At 42.1% G+C, this 21,047-nt stretch overlaps 1 protein-coding gene across 2 annotated transcripts in view; it reads left to right on the forward strand.

The window, feature by feature from the left end:
- The window catches only part of ITGA9 (integrin subunit alpha 9), a 505,378-nt gene that overhangs the window by 37,450 nt on the left and 446,881 nt on the right, over window positions 1–21,047 (forward strand). For both annotated transcript variants that reach the window (XM_075586544.1, XM_075586545.1), the window contains exons 2-3: window positions 2,948–3,075; window positions 4,534–4,640. In XM_075586544.1, the coding sequence (XP_075442659.1) occupies window positions 2,948–3,075; window positions 4,534–4,640 (235 nt within the window). The remainder of the gene's footprint in view (window positions 1–2,947; window positions 3,076–4,533; window positions 4,641–21,047) is intronic.

Here is a 21,047-nt window from a genome sequence, read left to right on the forward strand (position 1 = left end):
ACACAATGAAATAAAATACAATCAATGTTTTTCTTACCATTGATGTCTTCACCCCGTCCATATATGGAATACTAGAATAGGCCCCATAGTGTTGTGTGCGATTAAAACCATTCAACATTTAGGAAACACTGTGGGATGTTAATTTGAACTACAATTTAGAAATATTTATACAACAACACAGAGGAGAGGCATTTTTAAATAGATCCTTTTGTAAGGCTTAAGATTCTAAGTGTGTATCTATAAATGCAGTGATATTCTGGCTAAGATAGTGCAATCATTCTTTGATCACAGATTTTATATGACATCACAATATATCATACGTCATATTTCTTGACAGCCTTTTAGAATTCACGTTCTATTTTTTCTGCTGTTACTTTGATCTCTGTCTCTTTATATTCCTCATCCGTATTTGAAGGTACAGTATTGCCCACTTATTTCTTTAATTCCTTTGGTATTGCCAAACCTACTATCCTATCAGAGTTCTTTGAGGCCATTTTTCTATGTGGGAGACAAGGAAACAGGCAGGAACTTTCACAGAGTGGATTTACAGTGCCTTAACATGTGGGAAATTGTAACCCTTTCAGTGATCAGTGCGTTCCAAACAAGACAAGATACGCAGGGGATTTCACAGGGTGCAAGTACCACGGGGGCTACAAAGGGGCATTTGCACACCCCTGTGACTCTTAAACCTGCAGTTGCTGCAAGAAAGAGCATGACAGAGGCAAAGATAAAACTTAAAGCAAAGAGCAATAACTATTATAACCTTTAAGCTGCCGGAAGTCTGAGTGCCACCGGACCTCTGGGATCGTCACGACTGACTGACCCCCAGTTGCATCAGTGGAAGTGGCAAGGGCTCTGATCGAGCAGTGAATGCAACCTTCCTCTAGAAAATGAGGATTACGCAGCAAAACATGTGAAATCTTATGTGTGTGGTTTTTTTTTAATAAATCAGTTTTGTAGTATTAGATAATAGTGACTGTTTTTTTTTATTTTTCATTTGTAGTCAACTCTTAATGCCATTTTAATGAGGTTTAAAGCATCCTTTGATTTCTATAGCATGTTTTTACCCACCTCCCCAGCAGTGCAAGATCTTTGCAACACTTTCCTATTTGTGATAATTTGTTGCCAAATTTCCAAGCAGTTTGAGCCGTAAACTGTAACAATAGACAATGTTACCAATAGTAATATAAGGATACATTGTAGCTGCTGAGTGACACTGATGGAAGCAGTCATTATGTTAGTCACACAATCAGGATTTTGACAGATTTATAACGGGAGCACCAAACGATTGCCAGCTTAGGTAAGGATATAGAATTATACACTGTCACATGTTTTACATATACAAATAAGAAAAGAAAAAAAGGGGGAAAGAGGTTAGTGGCATAGCTTGATCTGCGTGGGCCCCCAGGCAAACATTTTTTCCGGGCCCCATTAATATTAATACTGACTGCAATGTTTTTCTCCCTCCCCCATCCTCTCCCTGATCCTCTATCATCATCCCTCCTCATCACCATCACTCCTCATCTCACCTCAGCTCTCCCCTCATCACCATCATCAGCTCTCCTCCTCATTATCATCAGCTCTCCCCCTTATCATCAGCTCTCTCCATTATCATCAGCTCTCTCCATTATCATCAGCTCTCCCCCTCATCATCAGATCTCCCCTCATCATCATCAGCCCCTCATTATCATCAGCTCTCCCCCTTATCATCAGCTCTCTCCATCATCATCAGCTCTCCCCCTCATCATCAGATCTCCCCTCATCATCATCAGCTCTCCCTCTCATCATCAGATCTCCCGTCATCATCATCAGCACTCCCCCTCATCATCAGATCTCCCCTCATCATCATCAGCTCTCCCCCTCATCATCATCATCAGATCTGCCCCTCATCACCATTATATCTGCCCCTCATCATCATCAGCTCTCCCCCTCATCATCAGATCTCCCCTCATCATCATCAGCTCTCCCCATCATCATCAGCTCTCCCCTCATCATCATCAGCTCTCCCCCTCATCATCAGATCTCCACTCATCATCATCAGCTCCTCATCATCATCAGATCTGCCCCTCATCATCATCATATCTGCCCCTCATCATCATGATATCTGCCCCCCCGTCATCATCCTCAGATCTCCCCCTCATCATCATCAGATCTCACCTTCATCAGATTTGCCCCCCCCCCCCTCCTCCATGCCTACCCGTGGTGGTATGCGACGGTTGCGGACCCCCGTGGTGTTAAAGGATAAGCCGGTAGAAGAATCAGCACTTGAGGCAGAGCAGGACATCACGAGGTGAGGAGCAGACACCAGAAGTAAGAAAGACTTACTGGGTCAGACTGCTGGGGCGCACTCCTCTGCCGTCCTGCTCTGCCACTGTAGCAAGTGTTGATTCTTCTACCCTCTTATCCTTTAACTCCGGGAGGCTGCCGCCGCCGCCACAGACCATCTCTCCCCGCATGTCTCTACAGGGAGGGGGAGAGAGCAGCCCCCCCCCCCAAGAACGCAGGCCCCTAGGCTTTGCCCGGGCTATAGCTATGCCCGGAATGTAGTATTGCTGATCTAAGTGCATGATGTACAAAGTGAAAGGGGTAAACTAAGAGAGGGTGGGGTAGTTATAGGTTTGGATACTTTTACACGCCTGTATATTAGTGTTATGAGAAGTACGGACGTACAGTAATGCAAAGTTGTTGATCACTGCCGTATAGAATATCTGGAAGATTCACTATCAACTGTTCCAAAAAAACAAAACATAAAAGCAAATAGGACCTAATCGGTGGTTGTTGAAAGTTTGGTGTAGAGACATTATTTTCAAAAAATGTTGCAAAACACTGTGAAGTTTAATTTTTGGTTCAAAAGTCAGAAGTACTTGAATACAGTGGCTTTAACATGAAAAAATGCCCTCTTCTCAAACAGCTGACACGTATAAATACTATTTACTTTCATTTTTAGGGTACTGGTCGGCGCTCCAACAGCAGATTCAAAGTATAGTTTATCTATGAAGTCCCCAGGAGCTATTTTTAAATGCCGGGTCCACAGCAACCCTGAGAAGAGATGCACCGAGCTGGATATGGGACGAGGTGAGTGACCTACAACATACTGGACCCTCTCCAGCAGGAGTTGTGTAAATATTGCCACACATATATATCCCAGAATACAATGTATATGTTAATAAATTATAGGATTCCAGCACGATATGACACAGTTTTTAAAGAACCAACAAAATAACTCTTTATAGGCTGCGCTTATAGTGCCGGTGACAGCGACGCTACGTCGCGCCAAAACAAATGCATTGCCGCCGTCGCGTGTGCTTATAGTAAGCGCGACGCGACGAAGCGACGACTTGGTCGCGATCGCTGGAAGTCATCTCAATTAGATTTTTCCAGCGACCGCAGCGTGAAGTTGCCGTCGCCGGCTCTATAAGCGTAGCCATAGATGTAATAGTCAGTACAGAGCTTTCCTAACCTTACAGGTCTCTTCTTTGTGTGCACTCGGAGCTCTCTACAATGGTTACATCTTTGAAGGACATGCATATACCTCTATGTACTTTTGTGTATACACACAGCATAGACATGTGTAATAATTATAAGGAGTGCATAAATAGGGACCCCAAGGAATATTGATGGTATTCATGTTAAAAACAGCATCTGGTTTGGGGTTCTGCAGTTTTGTTCATGTAATCATCCCTGTGCAACCTTTTTACAGAGAGCGGAAGAGGTGACGCCCTCTGTCTGCTCCTTCTCACTCCTCCATGTGAGCATCTCTAGGCCACACGAGCACAACAGGCCTAGTTATCTCCACAGTCAGAAGATGTTGATGTCCTGATGTCCCCATCAGCTTTGCTTGGGACATTGCCTATAAATGTGTGTGTGTGTGTGTGTGTGTGTGTGTGTGTGTGTGTCACCCGATTCACCTTTCCTGTTACCATGGGAAAAAAAGCATTATTCACCCCCCACCCTGGGAAAGTTCATGTTGGCGAAATGGGCTGCTTATGGCTGACTATTTCCCCCACAGCTGGAGATTGTTGCAGTCTTTTCCCCTGGAAATCCCTGGCTGTGGGGAACACAAGCCTACATCTATATGTATATATAAAAAAACAGACATATATACATATATATACGGTTAACATTAAACTGAAATTGAAATTGCAGGCAGATATTTTTGGAATTATGCTAAATAACAGAGGTAGTTAGGCATCCGTGTAGGGAGCTTTAAAAATATTGTATGGTCATGTTAATAAACTATTTTTCAAAATGATGGATTGTACCTTTAACATTTTTTTTTTTTGGAATTGATATAAAACATTATATCAAATAAGATGTCTATTCATTTACATCTATAATCTGTAACAAGATAAACAAGACAAGAGAATGATTTTGATCTGACTTTGACACTCGTGTCATGAACACAATAAATAGGAGGAGGTCACCTTTGGACTGCTTGCTCCCTTTGGATTCGTATATCCGTACCATGCTATACCATCTGCCCATCTGCCGACATAGAGTAACTGCTCATTTCTTTATCCGCCTCTCCCCCAGGAAACAGTCGAGGGTCCTCCTGTGGAAAGACATGCAAAGAGGACAGAGATGATGAGTGGATGGGGGTGAGCCTGGCCAGACAGTCCAAGGCTGATGGCAGTGTGCTGGTAAGACCAAGCCTTGATCTCATTACTGTGTTTACTCCTCATGTCAATGCTGAAGATAAACATGTCAATGCTAATGACTTGGCCAATGAGTGACAGGGTCCACCCCGGAATAATGCATTCCCCTGCTGTTTGCTTTAAGAGGTGAAATAAATACAGTTTTCTTTTAATCAGAAGAAAATAATGAAATAACAGTGGCATTTATTGGTCAGGCGTTGGGACACAAAACATTATAACAGTCACAGAGTTTATTTATTTTGTTAGAATTTTGTTTAAAAAGAGGATACACTTTTTTATCACCAAACCTTCTTTGGCAGATGGTGGAAAATCTGCAAATGTATCAATAAGAATATAATCAGGATAGAAAAAAGTGGAATAAAGCAAGACAAATGTGCATTGTACAATCAAGTGAGTGGATTGAAGGTTAAGCCAACAAAATTCCACTTTTGATGATTTTGTCTTACAAATGTAGGCTGTTATATATTCTATAGTAGTTTTCACAATGTGATAAATGCTCTATTAAGATCATGCCCCCTCTTTCCTGCCCTCCTCCATCTGGATCTTTTGCTCTATTTTCTTTACTCCGGGATAAACCAGCAGGACAAGGAAGATTGTTAGCATAGTAAGATGGTTTTGCTGGGTTCCCACGGCAATTTGAGCATTTGTTTAACACAATTGAGGCTTGATTTTGGGCTCAAGTAATATTAAATAAGCTGTAAGAACTGCATTTTAAGAATCGCTTCATAGTTACTGTGCAAACAAATGAACAAAGCTTAAGCTAATAATTTGGATAACTAGCAAAAAAGTCACATCACCAAAATACATTAGTTAAAGATGGTAAAATCCCCCAAAACATGTGTTAATGTTAACATTTATTTACAACATTATTTTAAAGTACTTGTCCGTTTTTGGTTTAACCTCTTAAACATGTCACTATCCTAGGTATACTCAGTGCCGTCTTAACACATGGGCACGCTGGGCAGTTGCCCGGGGGCCCCACGAGCATAGGGGCCCCATGCTAATCTATGCAAAGACCAGAATTTAACACTAATTTTCCGATCACCCGTCTCAACATTCAAATCTCCCGCTAGAAGGAGAAAAATTACGACTTATAGCAGAGAGTTGGCATGTCTGCATTTGCGAGAGAAATTTTGCAGGGCCCAGTGCACTGCTTCGCCCGGGGGCATATAATGCTGTCAAGCCGGCCCTGGGTATACAAGGCGGGACTGCGCCATATTTAGAAAAGTTGTTATATGACTGAATGCTTCCATTGTATTGCAGCTCCAATACATATTGACAGGTCACAGCCGAATAGAGGCAGAACATGGCTTTGGGCAGGATTGCCTTTGTCATTGTCTTGACCTAAGTGATAGTAATTACAGGTCAGAGTAGAAAGAAAGCTGACCCATTGTACATGCAGTTTGCCCTTTCATCAGAGGGAAGTCTTGGATGAATGGCCACCGTGCATGGACCTCTGATCTGCTGCCTTCTTCCCTGACCTTTCATGAAAATAAACATGAAAACAGCATTGCATGTTTGAAGGGAAATGTTTTTACCCCTCTAGAAAAGGAACATGATTAATGTAAATTAATGCTATGCATGTAATATTGATTTTGAGCTTTGCCACTACTTAGTTTGGGCCTGAAGCAACTCAACATAGTTACATAGTTACATAGTAGATGAGGTTGAAAAAAGACATAGGTCCATCAAGTTCAACCTATGCTAAATTTAGACAACAAATACTTTATTCTATATCTATACTTACTTATTGATCCAGAGGAAGGCAAAAAAAAAAACCCATTAAGGGGAAAAATTAATTCCTTCCTGACTCCAAGAATTGGCAATCGGATTAATCCCTGGATCAACATCCTTCCCATGTATACTTATTTGGTATACCCCTGTATACCTCTCCCATCTAAAAAGATGTCCAACCTTTTTTTGAACAAATCTATTGTATCTGCCATCACAGTCTCCATGGCTAATGAATTCCACATTTTAACTGCCCTTACTGTAAAGAACCCTTTCCTTTGTTGCTGGTGAAATTTCCTTTCCTCCAACCCTAAGGGATGCCCCTGAGTCCTTTGTACTGCCCGTGGGATGAATAGTTCTTTTGAAAGCTCCTTGTATTGTCCCTGAATATATTTGTATATAGTTATCATATCCCCTCTTAGACACCTCTTTTCTAATGTAAATAAATCTAATTTAGCTAGCCTCTCCTCATAAGTTAGATTGTCCATCCCCTTTATTAATTTGGTGGCTCTTCTCTGCACTCTCTCTAGTTCCATAATGTCTTTTCTTAGGATTGGTGGCCAAAATTGTACTCCATATTCAAGGTGTGGTCTTACTAAAGCTTTGTAAAGGGGTATAATTATTTTTACTTCCCTTCCATCCATTGCCCGTTTGATGCAAGATATGATCTTGTTTGCCTTTCCAGCTACTGCATGACATTGGGCACTATTGCTAAGCCTGCTGTCTACAAGCACTCCTAAATCCTTCTCCATCAAGGATTCCCCAATATATCTCCATTTAATTTGTAAGTTGCCTGTTTATTCTTGCATCCCAAATGCATAACCTTACATTTATCTGTATTAAACCTCATCTGCCATTTACCTGCCCACGTTTCCAGTCTCTCCAAGTCCTTCTGAAGAGAAATTACACCCTGCTCTGATTCTATTACCTTACACAATTTAGTATCATCAGCAAAGATGGAGACTTTGCTCTCGATCCCAACCTCAAGGTCATTAATAAACAAGTTAAAAAGCAGGGGTCTCAGTACCGATCCCTGAGGTACTCCACTCACGACTTTAGCCCAACCTGAAAAAGTTCCATTTATGACAACCCTCTGTTGTCTGTCCTTTAACCAGTTTTCAATCCAGGTGCATACTGTATATTATTACTGAGTCCAATTTTCTTTATTTTGTACACCAACCTCCTGTGTGAAACCGTATCAAAAGCCTTTGTAAAATCTAAGTAGACCACATCAACTGCATTACCCTGGTCTAAATTCCTACCTACCTCCTCAAAGAAACAAATAAGGTTAGTTTGGCAAGATCTATCCTTCATAAATCCATGCTGACTATTACTAATAATTTTGTTTTCCATTAAGTATTCCTGAATATTATCCCGTATTAAACCTTCAAGTAGTTTCCCTACTATTGAAGTCAGGTTTACAAGGGCTGTAATTTCCCGGTTGTGATCTAGCTCTCTTTTGAAATATAGGCACCACATCTGCTTTACGCCAATCTTGTGGTACTGAGCCTGTAGAAATGGAGTCCTTGAATATTAAATATAATGGTTTTGCTATTACTGAGCTTAACTCCTTGAGAACTCTTGGATGTAAGCCATCGGGGCCAGGTGCCTTATTTACTTTAATTTTTTCATGTCGCTTATGAGCTTCTTCCTCAGTTAACCAATTGTTCATTAATATGGAGGTTGTGGCTTCCTCCTGCGGCTCTACTATTGAACTTGATTCTTCCCTGGTAAACACAGAGGCAAAGAATTTGTTTAATACCTCAACTTTTCCTTATCTCCAATAATCTGCCTACCCATCTCACACTGAAATGGTCCTATGTTTTCCTTTCTCAATTTTTTGTTATTAAGGTACTTAAAGAACTTTTTAGGATTGACCTTACTTTCTATTGCAATCCTTTTTTCATTATCCATTTTTGCTAATTTGATTGCCCTTTTGCAATTTTTATAACATTCCTTATAATTCTGATATGATATCTACGTCCCTTCTGACTTAAAGAATCTAAACGCCTTCCTCTTCTTGTCCATGTCCTCCCCTACCTGTTTATTTAGCCACATTGGTTTTGACATTTCTTTTATACTTATTACCCACTGATAAGTGTGCTTTTCTAACAATGTTTTAAAGACTGCCATTTATCTTCTACATTTTTCCCTGCAAAAACATCATCCCATTGTATTACTACTAGATTAGTCTCAGTTTATTAAAATCTGCCTTTCTAAAGTTTAAAGTCTTTGTTGAACCCAAGTAATCTGTTTTTTGATAATTTATTTCAAATGAGACCATGTTATGATCACTGTTACCCAAATGTTCCAGGACTTGAATATTTGTTATTACTTCTACATTGTTTGATATGACCAAATCCAGAACTGCCCCTCTCCTGGTTGGTTCCCCAATAATGTGGGTCATATAATTGTCTTTAAGCACCCCCAAAAACCTGTTTCCTTTTGTTTTAACGCTAACCTCATTGCCCCAGTCTATGTCTGGATAATTAAAATCCCCCATTATGCAAACATGACCCAGTTTTGATGGCTTCTCCATTTGCAAAAGTATTTTAGCTTCCTCAGTTTCACAGATATTTGGTGGTTTATAGCATATTCCCACAAACATTTTCTTTATACTTTTACCTTCACTGCTAATTTCTATCCACAAAGTCTCTACATTTTCATCATTCCCTTCATAGACATCATCCCTTATAATAGGTTTTAGATCTGGTTTAACATATAAACATACTCCACCTCCCCTTCTATTTGTTCGATCCTTCCGAAAAAGAGGATAACCCTCTAAATTAACTGTCCAGTCATGAGTTTCAAGCCACCATAGTAATGCCTATGATATAATAATGCTCCCTTGCAGCTATTAATTCTAGCTCCCCCATTTTATCTGTCAGGCTTCTTGCATTAGCAAGCATGTATTTAAGTTTTTTTTCAGCCTGGACTATTATCTTATCTGCTCCTTCCTTTCTGCTCCCACTTGGTTTAGTCTTTAGAAGTTTTCTAGTATTATCTGTGTTTACTATGGGTGTCTCACTGCTTGTCAAACTTGCACTTGCCCTCATTCTACCTCCATACCACCTTGTATCCTCATCTATTCCATTTAGTTCCTTATCTGTTTCATTCCCCTCCCCCCTCCATCCTAGTTTAAAATCTCCTCCAACCTTTTTAGCATTCTCTCCCCTAGCACAGAAGATCCCTCTTCATTGAGGTGCAATCCGTCCCTAGAATATAGATGGCACCTCTCAGAAAAGGAGTCTCAGTGCTCTAAAAACCCAAACCCCTCCTTCCTGCACCACTTTCTTAGCCATGCATTAACCTCCCTGATTTCTGACTGTCTCCCTGTGGTAGCGCATGGCACTGGTAGTATTTCAGAAAATACTACCTTGGAGGTCCTTGCCTTAAGCTTTTGGCCTAGATCCCTGTAATCATTTTTTAGGACCCTCCATCTTTCTCTAACTTTGTCATTGGTGCCAACGTGTACCAAGACCGCCGGGTCAATCCCAGCCCCCCACCCCCCAACAATCTGTCTACCCGATCCGCATTGGGCTGAATCCGAGCACCCGGGAGACAACAAACTGTTCGGTTCATGCGGTCCCGGCAACAGATTGCCCTATCTACCTTCCTAATAATGGAGTCCCCTACCACCACAATCTTTCTTTGTTTCTGAGCATCCTGAGTCCCCACTGTGCTGGAGGAACTATTCCCCTGGCTGCTAGAGGAATTAGTCTCCACCAGCCTTGCCATTTCTGCCCCAACATTCCCAATATCTTCACTCAACATTGCAAATCTATTGGGATGTGTCAGCTCAGAAACGACCTGGCTCTCCCTATTGCTCCTGCTTCCCCTTCTAACTGTCACCCAGCTACCTACCTGCTCCTCACTAACGGCAACCAAGCTACCTACCTGCTCCTCACTAACAGCATACTTCTGATGTACCTACTTTCTCCTTTCTACTTCAGATGCACATACTTTCTCCTTCAAATATGTTATCTACTGCATTTGTTCCTATTGTATTCTGTATGTCTTCCATTATTCCATTTAGAGTGTAAGCTATCTAGGAAAGTGACTCACAAATTCACATTGTTTCACTTCCTGTTTAATGCATGTGGGGAACCTTTTCTGTAAAGCGCTGCGTACATTGGTGGGGCTATATAAAGATAACTATACCTACATACGGCCCTCCAACCCACAGCAAAATCTAACCCAGCAAAATGTCTCTGTTATGCAAAGTTCTAGCATAAGTGTATATTACAACTCAGTGCACGTTACAAGTATATGTGACAGCCTTACTATATATTTTCAATACCTTATATTTAAAGTGAGTTTTACTATGATATATTGCACTAAGTTGCTAGAACAATTGTAATGAGATTTGCCTGAGCAGACAGTCCAAGGGCCACTAAGAGGCCCTTCGAGGGCTGGGTTTGATACTTAGACCGCAATTTGAAGAGCTCTGTTTTAATTGATTGGGTTGGGCCTGACTTCCAATTGATCCCAACTTCCAGCGGGTGTGGGGGTAACGGCGTCAGAGAGCCCCACAGTTGAGGAGAGCTTGGGCCCCCGCAGCACACAGAGAGGGATCGGCGGCAGGAGGAGTAAACTGATGGAGCTCCTGCCCCTGGAGCGGCTGATCCCCTGAATATCATCATGCGGGCCATCCACGTGCCATGGGTTTGATAATGATAATACACTTTATAATGATTATAAAGTGTATAAAAATATTGCCGATCAAAACATCAAACTAAATATACTATGTTTGAAAGAAGACCTGCAACTGTGTCTGTGTGTGTGAGAGAGAGAGAGACTCAAAACATGTTAAATTCTAAATAGAGACAAAGAAAGAGGGCTGTAATAAGGGAAGGATTAAAGCAGCTCCCTTATCTCGTTCCAAAATCTAATTTCCAAACAACAAGGAAAAAGGCTGTTGCCAAAGCCTCCTTCACAGGGAAGCTGTTGTCACACTGCAGTTCTCGTGCAGTGATTGGATTAAGTCAGTGTGTTTCTGGCCACCCCAGAAGGAGAGGTTACACAGTCAAATAAACCACAGCAATTAAACTCCAAAGCAGGAGTCCAGGTGCAGCAACAAGTGCAAAATCCTTAACCCGCCACGTCTGACAAGATTCTTCCGAAAGCACTTGTGCACTACACTGGGAAACTGTCCAATCAGCAGGTGGTAGAAACATCAACAATATGTCTTTATATTGCGTTACATATCACGCAGAGGGACTAACATTAGATGGTGCGTTCTGTGCAAATGCACTTCCTCTTTTGGTAGAAACGTTCAAGTACCAACTATAGAGTTTATTGTACCTGTGCTGCTTAGCAACATTTAGTGTAATTAAGTTATAGCAGCAGTCCTTGCGGCTCTTTTTTTTTTTTTTTTTAAATAAGTTTGATGCAGGGGGTCTCCGGAGCAGAACCGCAATGATTTCAGCTCTGGGGAAACCCTGCTTCCTGAGATACTTGACAAAGATACTTGACAAAGTCCCACGGGACGAAACGCGTTGGTGCGTTCATGTTTTTCACCTTCCTGTGAGCTAATATATTAAATACCCTTTATTTTTATCCTGGAGTATATATCCTTGAATAATTTTTTCATTCAGGATTATTTCCGAATGCTGTGCTCCTGTTCTCTAATTACTACTACAGTATTTGCTTCCTGAGGTACTTACCTCCCCGTATGGGGTGCCAGTATATTAAGAGCCCTGCCTGGGTTCACAATATGGTGGTTTAAATGTCGCACGGGTCACAATAGGAAGCTGTGATCTCTTGTGGCTTCCTATTGGCCCACGTGACCGAGACATTTAAACAGCACAGAGATACCGGCACCCCATACAGAGGTAAGTATCTCAGGAAGCAGTGGGTCCCCGGAGCTGAAATCAACGCGGTTCTGCTCCGAAGAACCCAGGCTTCAAGATCCATGAGGACTGCTGCTTGAAAGCACTAAAAAAATGAAGCGCACCTTCCATTTTGTTTATGGATTAAAAAGAAAAATAATTTCGGGAGTAGCTTTTAGCGTACACTTAATATTTAAAAAATATTTCAAATTTAAATAAATAAATAAAAGCAGCATTGGTAAAAGGATAAGAAGAGCCGTCTTTTTATTTAAAAAATGCAAAAAATAGTGATCAGAGCAGACTGCTATTGTAGGCAAAGAAAAACATCTCAACAAGGAAATAATCAAAAAGGGAGAACCAGTGGGCGACAGTATTTCCAGGCCACATTTTCAGCCATTGTAGTTCAAAAAACGACTTGGTTTGGTGAGCAGCATCAACAATCTTGATTGGATCCCAATTAAGATTAAAATAAATTAAACAGGTTGCCTATTTTTTTTTTCATTATTGTTTTTTTTTTTAGCTCCCGGCTAGATCAAAACAGGCGTCTGCTCTTTCTGCAGCTGAAGGTTGTTTTTATTAAAATACAACTGGGGTAAGGGAAATATATGATTCCCCCAACAAAGAATTGTACAAATGGTGCACATCCATGGCTATTACAACATAACTTGTATTAGTATACAGTAGAATAAAATAAAGGGCACCAACACACACATATAACAGTAAATAGTGACAAATGTGCAAATAGAGTGAGTAAAAAAAAGTTCAAAAAAGTGTATGGAGAAGATTGATTTGATTTGTTGCCAGCAGCTATTGTAAGTGCCTATGTAGTGTATCTGTTTTGGCTTTTTCTTGCGGTTGTAAGTGAATAAAGAGCCTTCATTACTGAGTAGAGTCCAGTTTAAGATCTTTTCAGGGCTCCCAAAGGATAACCCTGATTGAGAAACTGATCTCTAAAATAATTGGCTGTAATTTTGAAATCTGCTTCTGTGGAACAATTTCTCCTTAATCTAAATTAATGGCCAGTGGAGATACCAGATATCAAAGAGCCAGGACGTTGACTTTGGGCCAAAAGTACACGAGGCACCGCAATGGGCACGTCATTTGCACCGTCCTATGCAAATTTGTTCATGGGATATTGGGAGCACAAACACATTTTTAGTCACACTAATTCTTTCCGTAAAAACATCACTTTCTATCGGAGATTTATCGACGATTTGTTTTTGATTTGGGAAGGTGACACTGGGTCCCTGACGGAATTTGTGGACCAGTTAAATAGGAATGATTACAACTTACATTTTACTTTTTTACATCATGAACAAAAGATCGAGTATCTTGATTTACTTTTATCTGTAGATTCATGTCAATCTATTCAACAGAAAACCAAATTCAAGAAATACGTTTCTTAAAGCCAACAGTGGTCACCCACGTCCTTTAATAAAAGGCATACCGAAGGCACAATTCCTAAGGTTGAAACGTATTTGCTCAACAGATGACTCATTTGTAGAGCAATCTAAAGAATTAGCTTTGAGATTTTTCAAAAGGGGATACTGTAAAATGGACCTACAGGAAGCTTTTGATTATGCATTCCATACCCCACGTATTAAATTGTTGAAGAAAAAGATTAAAATAGATTGCAAAAAAGAATCAACGCCACTCTATTTTATTACACAACATAGTCGCCAAGCAAATAACATCCGCTCCATTATATTAAAACACTGGAACATCTTGTCATTGGACAATAAACTTAAGCCACATACTGAAAAGTTACCCAAATTTGTATTTAAAAAAGCCAAGACCATCTCCAATTATATATCACCAAGTATGTATACAAAACCACATACAAAAACTAAATGCTTTGTCCCTCCTATGGGTTTTTACAAATGTGGCTTTTGCAAAGTCTGTTCCTATGCAAAACCAATTAAAACAATCCAATCAAAGATAAATAAAAACAAAACCAAATTGAGGAGTTTTATTACGTGCAACACTAACCATGTAATATATCTCTTGTCATGTGGCTGTGGTATGAGCTATGTAGGGCGAACGATACGACCATTGAAACTTCGAATAATGGAGCACATTAGAAGTATTAAGAACAAAGATCAGAAGTTCCCTGTGGCACGACACTTCATGGAATGTCCCAAATGAAATTTGGACCACCTTACATTCAGTGGTCTAGAACACATTCCACTCTCAGTCCGACGTGGAGATCGTCAGAACACTCTAAATAGAAAAGAGATGTTCTGGATCTTCACGTTAGATACCATGACACCTAGAGGTATCAATGTGGACTGGGAGATAAAACATTTTTTGTAGAACCATCCATTTCTTGCCACAGGGAGCCCTGTAAAATATGTGCTCCTGTTCGTGTAGTTCGCCCACATGGCCCATCAATATACTCCTTTTGAGTAAGTGATCACAATCAATATGATAAACGACAAAATGAATAATTTTATCTATTTATAATGTTGGGTACCTAGCATTTATTTAAAATGTTGATACATCTTCCATTTGGTCCTTTTATATCATGTTTAATGAGGAATGCAAAATACCACATATATATATATTTTTTGCCCACTAAATCCATTCCATATGTTTACAATATATTGTTACAAATATGACAATATTTATTTCATCTTCTGGTCCTTTTCCCCTCTTTTCCTCCTTCCCCTCCCCCCCCCTTTTTTCTCCCCCTTCTACCCCTCCCCCCCTTCCCCCCTCCCCCCCCCTCGCCCCACACCCCTTCCCTTTCCTTCTCCACCTCCCTTCTCCATTCTTGTCCTACCCTTCCCTTTCCCATTCCTTTAACACATATATCATTAATCATGAGATCTGAAAAGTTCACACTTGTATGTTCAGTAAACTATATTGATAGCATGTTCAATTATGCAATGTCTTGCTGGTCTTGTTATTCTATCCCATACAATTGCATTTATATATACTTGATAATTTTAAAGTGCAACTGAGTATGCTCTGATCAAGCAAATTGTTCTAATTATGAATTGTAATAATAACAATATAAATGTACTAAATGTATGTTTTACATCAATTAGATATTGGAAATCTCCATTACCCCTGCCATTACTTGTTCTTATTTTAATTATTATCACTGTATTTTTTTCATCTATTTTTTCCATTTGTTGCTTTCTATTATGACATATACATTATGAAATTTATCTTTGTATTTATTTAGATTTCATTAAGGTTTATATTTGATTAATAATATGAATGATATTGTTTTTGATGTTTAAATGTAGATTGCTTAAAATGTTTGTTTTCATTTCTTTTGTTTTTAACCTTTTAGTCCCTATTGCGCATGTCACTGAAGCCCATGGGTGCCGGGTGAATGTCATTCAGCTATGACTCAGTATTCCATCATGCAGCCTGCTGTGTGTGTGGTGTAGGCTCACTGGCAGACAGGCACCATAGGTGGCGCACTTGCGCTATGTGTGAGTGTCTTCAAGCCATGAGCCTGGCAGTCTATCATACAGCATGCAGCATACTGAGAGCCCATTTGCTGTGTGACGTCACTTCCGGTTCACATCCGGTATATCAGAGGCCTGCACACGGGTAATGTTACTCTTTGAAAAAGCCCATGCTTGGGTGAAACGCGTTAGAGGTGCAGGGGCATCCTTTCCCCCCCCCTCTTTTTAACCATGCTTTAATAAAGGACACTTCACAGCACAGTCCAGCAGTTGCTACGTTTTTTCTGCCTCGTGGTGCCCGCTGAAACACCCCTTCCAAACCGGAACAGGTACACCTTCCTTGGGCCAAAAGTAGACTGTTCATCGCAGTGCTTTTCTATACACTGTATGGCGTTAGTCGCGTCTTTGAAGATTTTTAAATACAGAAATGAGATTTTATTGACGCTAAAATCTGTGGTGAATTTTAGATTTAAGGAATTGGCATTTAGTAGATTAACAAATTCATTGAAGAGAGTTTCAGGTCCAGTTCAAATGAGTAAAATGTCATCTGTGTACCTGAGCCATAGGTCAGTGTGCTCAGTGTACATAAAGGTGACCATGGAAAATACATTAGTAGCCTCCCACCAGACCATGTACACGTTCGCATAAGTAGGGGCACAGGCTGTGACCATTGCAAACCCTGGGTCTGGTGGTAGAATTTGGCATCAAAGAAATACATTCTCAATAAATTATGGGTCAAAATATATCGCAAAAAGTCCACTGTAAAAGTTTATGGGTAACATAACTGCAGCTATGGGTAGACAGATACACAGGTACCCACAGGTCTTCAATCCATTTGTATGGATTATACTGGAATATAATCCTTCAATATCCATGGTTGCTAGATGTGTGTCTGCATTACTACATACTGTTCTGAGATTAACAGGATTGTCACTAACGCAGACAAACATCTAGCAACCATGGATGCTCCAGTATAATCCATACAAATAGACTGAATGCCTGTGACTTCAATTTATCTACACGTATCTGGAGTTATATTGCCCATAAAATAAATGACACTAGACCTGTTGCAATATATTTTATATATAATTCTGTATACTCCCAGTTTATTGCTGTCTCACACTGCATCTAGTGGGTTATTAGACATTACCACCTACTAGACAGATATCAGCACCCCATGGCCGCCCGTCCTTGTCAGTTTGGGCATAATCACAATTTGTTGAGTGGTGTATGCTCTCACTCTTTGTTTTTATTACAATATGTAGAACGAAATTCCGTATAGAAGCCAATACACTGTTATAATTTGTTTAATTAAAAAGGATAGTGTAACTGGTGCTTTATGTTCAATATCCCATTAGCCCTTTTATATTCTTGAAATAATGCCTTAAAGAAGAACTTTAAAAAGACAGGTGACCGCCTGCCTGGGTGGGTGACTGCCTGCCTGGGTGGGTGAGTGACTTTGAGTGACTGGGTGGGTGGGTGAGAGACTGGGTGGGTGGGTGAGAGGGTGGGTGGGTGAGTGACTGGGTGGGTAGGTGAGTGACTGGGTGGGTGGGTGAGTCACTGGGTGGGTGAGTGACACTTGAGTGACTGGGTGGGTGGGTGAGTGACTGGGTGAGTGACTTGAGTGACTGGGTGGGTGGGTGAGTGACTTGAGTGACTGGGTGGGTGGGTGAGTGACTTGAGTGACTGGGTGGGTAAGCGGGTGAGTTGGTGAGTGACTGAGTGGGTGAGTGACTGGGTGAGTGACTGGGTGGGTGACTGGGTGGGTGACTATGTGGGAGGGTGACTGTGTGGGTGGGTGTTTTTTTTAGTGGGTAGGTGGGTTAGTGACTGGGTGGGTTAGTGACTGGGTGGGTTAGTATCTGTGACTGGGTGGTGGGTGACTGTGACTGGGTGGTGGGTGACTGTGACTGGGTGGTGGGTGACTGTGAGTGGGTGGTGGGTGACAGTGAGTGGGTGGTGGGTGACAGTGAGTGGGTGGTGGGTGACAGTGAGTGGGTGGTGGGTGACAGTGAGTGGGCTCGGGGGAGGAGGGCATGGGAGGTGGGCGCGGGGGGCACACGGGTGGTGGGCGGCTGGGGGGGGCACGAGACTGGCAGCTGGCTGCAGCACCCCGCGGCTGCTGCTGGGTTGGCGTGTGGGAGGTGGGCTCGGGGGGCGGGGCGCGGGAGGTGGGCTCGGGTGGCTGGGCGCAAGACTTGGCAGGCGGCTGCAGCATCCTCTGCGGCTGCTGCCCGGGGGAGGATCCTGCATTGGCGCATGCACGCGGGAGGGATCCTGGGTTGGCGCACGCACGTGGGGGGGGGGATCCTGGGTTTACGCTTCCCCGCCCTCCATCCCACATTGGGAGCGGGAGGGTGGAGGGGGGAGCGGGAGGGTGGAGGGGGGAGTGGGAGGGTGGAGGGGGGAGCGGGCGGGCCCACAGGCAGGAGGCCAGACACCCTGCTTGCCCTGCGGGACCTCGGCTCTGCACATGTGCATGCGCATGGGGAATCGCCACCATTTTTTTTTAATATAACGGGCAGGGCCGGCCGGGCCCCCCTGACTCACAGGGCCCAGGACGCCCGTACCCTTTGTCCCCCCCTGTTGGCGGCCCTGTTATTATCAGTCAGTGCCATTACACACTGAGCGCAATATTTCTAAAAAATTGTGAAGCCAGTGGACTGGGAACATCAACACAATGTTCTGTCCTTTTGACCCCAAGACTAAAATGAACTTTTAAAGAGAGACATCATACCATTTATTATACTTCAAATGAGATTTTCTGGAACTGCTCCGTGAGAATAAAACTTAGTGTCTTTTCTGCTTGGAAAACCCATTGGAGACCTTCCCCACCAGATTAAAAATTTGGTGTCGTACATCTTGACAGCAGCGCGCTGCACAATTACCGCAAACTGGAAGAGGATCAAACTGCCTAGCAAGCAGATGGTGCTCAGCAGAATCAGTGAAGTTAGACTAATGGAGCTGTTGTCGGCAAGGCTAAACCCAAAAGTCGATAAATTCAACAAAGTTTGGGAGGTATGGCCCTATAACTAAAATCCAATTCAGCAAACTGGCCTTGAACTGAGACCTGCCCTGGCGCTGGATCGGGAATGGGGCTACTAGGGGGGGGAGGATTTCCTCTCCCCTCCTCTGCCCTACCCCCCTCCCGCCCATTCCCCCTCCTCCCTTCCCATCATTCTCTCTCCCGTTTTTATTCTTCTCTCTCTCTGCTCTCTATCTTCTTTCTCCTAAAGCAAAGGGGAAACAAAATATATTTCAAAGAAAGCGCTCGCTCTCCCAGCTGGGGGAGTGAGGATCGAAAATGCAGACGCCTGTCTGGGTTAGGTGGGGCCCGTGCGGAGCCGGCTGCGTACCCGGGACCCGAGCTACAGTGCCAGTTGGGGGATAGAGACGCGGTTTCCAGGGGCACGTTTTGCCGGTACGGACCGCACTGAAACACCCGATATGCTATGATGAAAATGCACTGTTTTGTACTCATTCCCTTATGAAAACCAATAAAAAAAATTGAAACAAAAAAAAAAGGTCATACTGTGAGTGCTCGTTTGCATGTCAGTACCCACAATCCTTGGCTGCAGTGAAAGCATTGTATGCTAAGAGATGATGGGGAAAGGCAGGGTCTGAGACATGTGAATATGCTGCCAAGTGGTATTTTTATTTGCTGTACACTGTACGGTGGAGGGTTTTTGTCACTTTTTACTCACCATAACTTTTTTAATGTGTGGTTGTAAACAACTTAACAATGTATTTGGCTTTCTTAATGGGACATTTCCACACGGGGAAAAAAATTGTTCCATTAAGCAATTTATCAATGTAATTGGCTTACTTCGAATAATGCAGTAACCCTTATAGTAAAATGTTCACTTATTTGATTCCTGTGTAAAAATGAGTGCTGCTGTTTTCTCAGGTGTGTGTAATTAATCTTTACAAAGCTTTATAAGTGCCCTTATGATGTACCAGATGCAGCACGGGCCCTGGATATTTCTTGGGGCAGATCGGGGGCAAGCCCCCAAAACATAAGTCTGTTTTCAACATCTCGAAACCAGCAGCATCCTGTTATTGCTCCAGGAGCGGTCACGTGACAAAGAAGGGCCGGGGATCCGGTGGCACTCTGGTTATTGTATCCAGGTGTCATCTGACCTAAACAGTACTATATTCCGCTCTTGGCATCCCCAGATTCTGAGATAATTATCGGTAAAGGTGTTGGTGCTTGAGGGTCGGGGGGGAGGAGGGGGTCTGTTTTGGGTAAACATATAACCCCTCCTGGGTCCCACGGGCCAAAGGAAGCCACATCCCCATCGGTTGTTGTTTTTTATTGATTAGTGTCGTGGGCAGAGTCAATATTACAGGAGGGTCACTGCTAACTTTGTTTGTAATTATATTGGGAAAAGCAGCCATTTAGTGAACCCTGGGAAACAGGATCTTTGTTGATCGATCACGGGAGAATGAATCGATTGGCAGTTTAGGTAATCAGTTTTCAATAAAGGTAATCAAAGGCTGTATATTTTAAGACAAACAAAATCATTTTTTAAGCTGTTTGGATTGCCTCTTTAATGGACAAATTATGTCTTCAAATGAGTGAAATGTCCTTGAAGTTTACATTAGCCTTGAGGCTAAACAAACCCGTGAGACATTGGAAAGAAAAACAACAAGAAAGGGGCTCAACGGAGAGACGTATAAGTATAAAAAATTATCTTTCTATAACAAATAGCACTCGAAGGCAGAGTTGGTAAAGATCCGGGACCATAGGCGGTTATACTGGGGGAATCTTCCCACGGTTTCCCATTGCACAGGTTCCGCTCTGAACGGAACACACATGTGGGTGCCAGCAGTACGATGTCAGAATGTGCTTCTGACACCAACCTCAGTGCGTTTCGCGTGAATTACACTTCATCAGGTTAATCCGGGGATTCATTATAAGACTGGAAATCATTGATACTTGACAGACCTTCAAGGGAGCAAATGGATCAATGGTTGAAGTAGCCACTGATCACTATGGTCACTTCAAGCACAGAAGTGGTACTGATATTGATTTGAATAAATTCAAGTTCAAGAAACGTCCTTAAGTCCGTCAACCCAGAGGCCTTTGTGAACGTCATTGCATTTTCCAAGGCAAATTGCGTTCACTGCTCTATGTGTCATTGTTGGGTGCAGATATACATAGACAAGACAAGCGCAATATTCTCATGAAAATTGATTTTAGTAAAAATGTACTGTATGTATAAAAATGCACATAATAAAAAAGGCATATACAATAGAAAATATGCAGGTATAAACCACTAATGGTACAAGGTTACCAGAATCCCATGATCATCATAGGGTTAATATTGGTCCCATGGATGGAACCGTCAGAATGGCGGTGACGAGAGAGGTACTGTATATGTCCAGGTTCAAACAGGCATCAG

The sequence above is a fragment of the Ascaphus truei genome, chromosome 2 (genome assembly GCF_040206685.1).
Source record: "Ascaphus truei isolate aAscTru1 chromosome 2, aAscTru1.hap1, whole genome shotgun sequence".
Taxonomy (NCBI): Eukaryota; Metazoa; Chordata; class Amphibia; order Anura; family Ascaphidae; genus Ascaphus; species Ascaphus truei.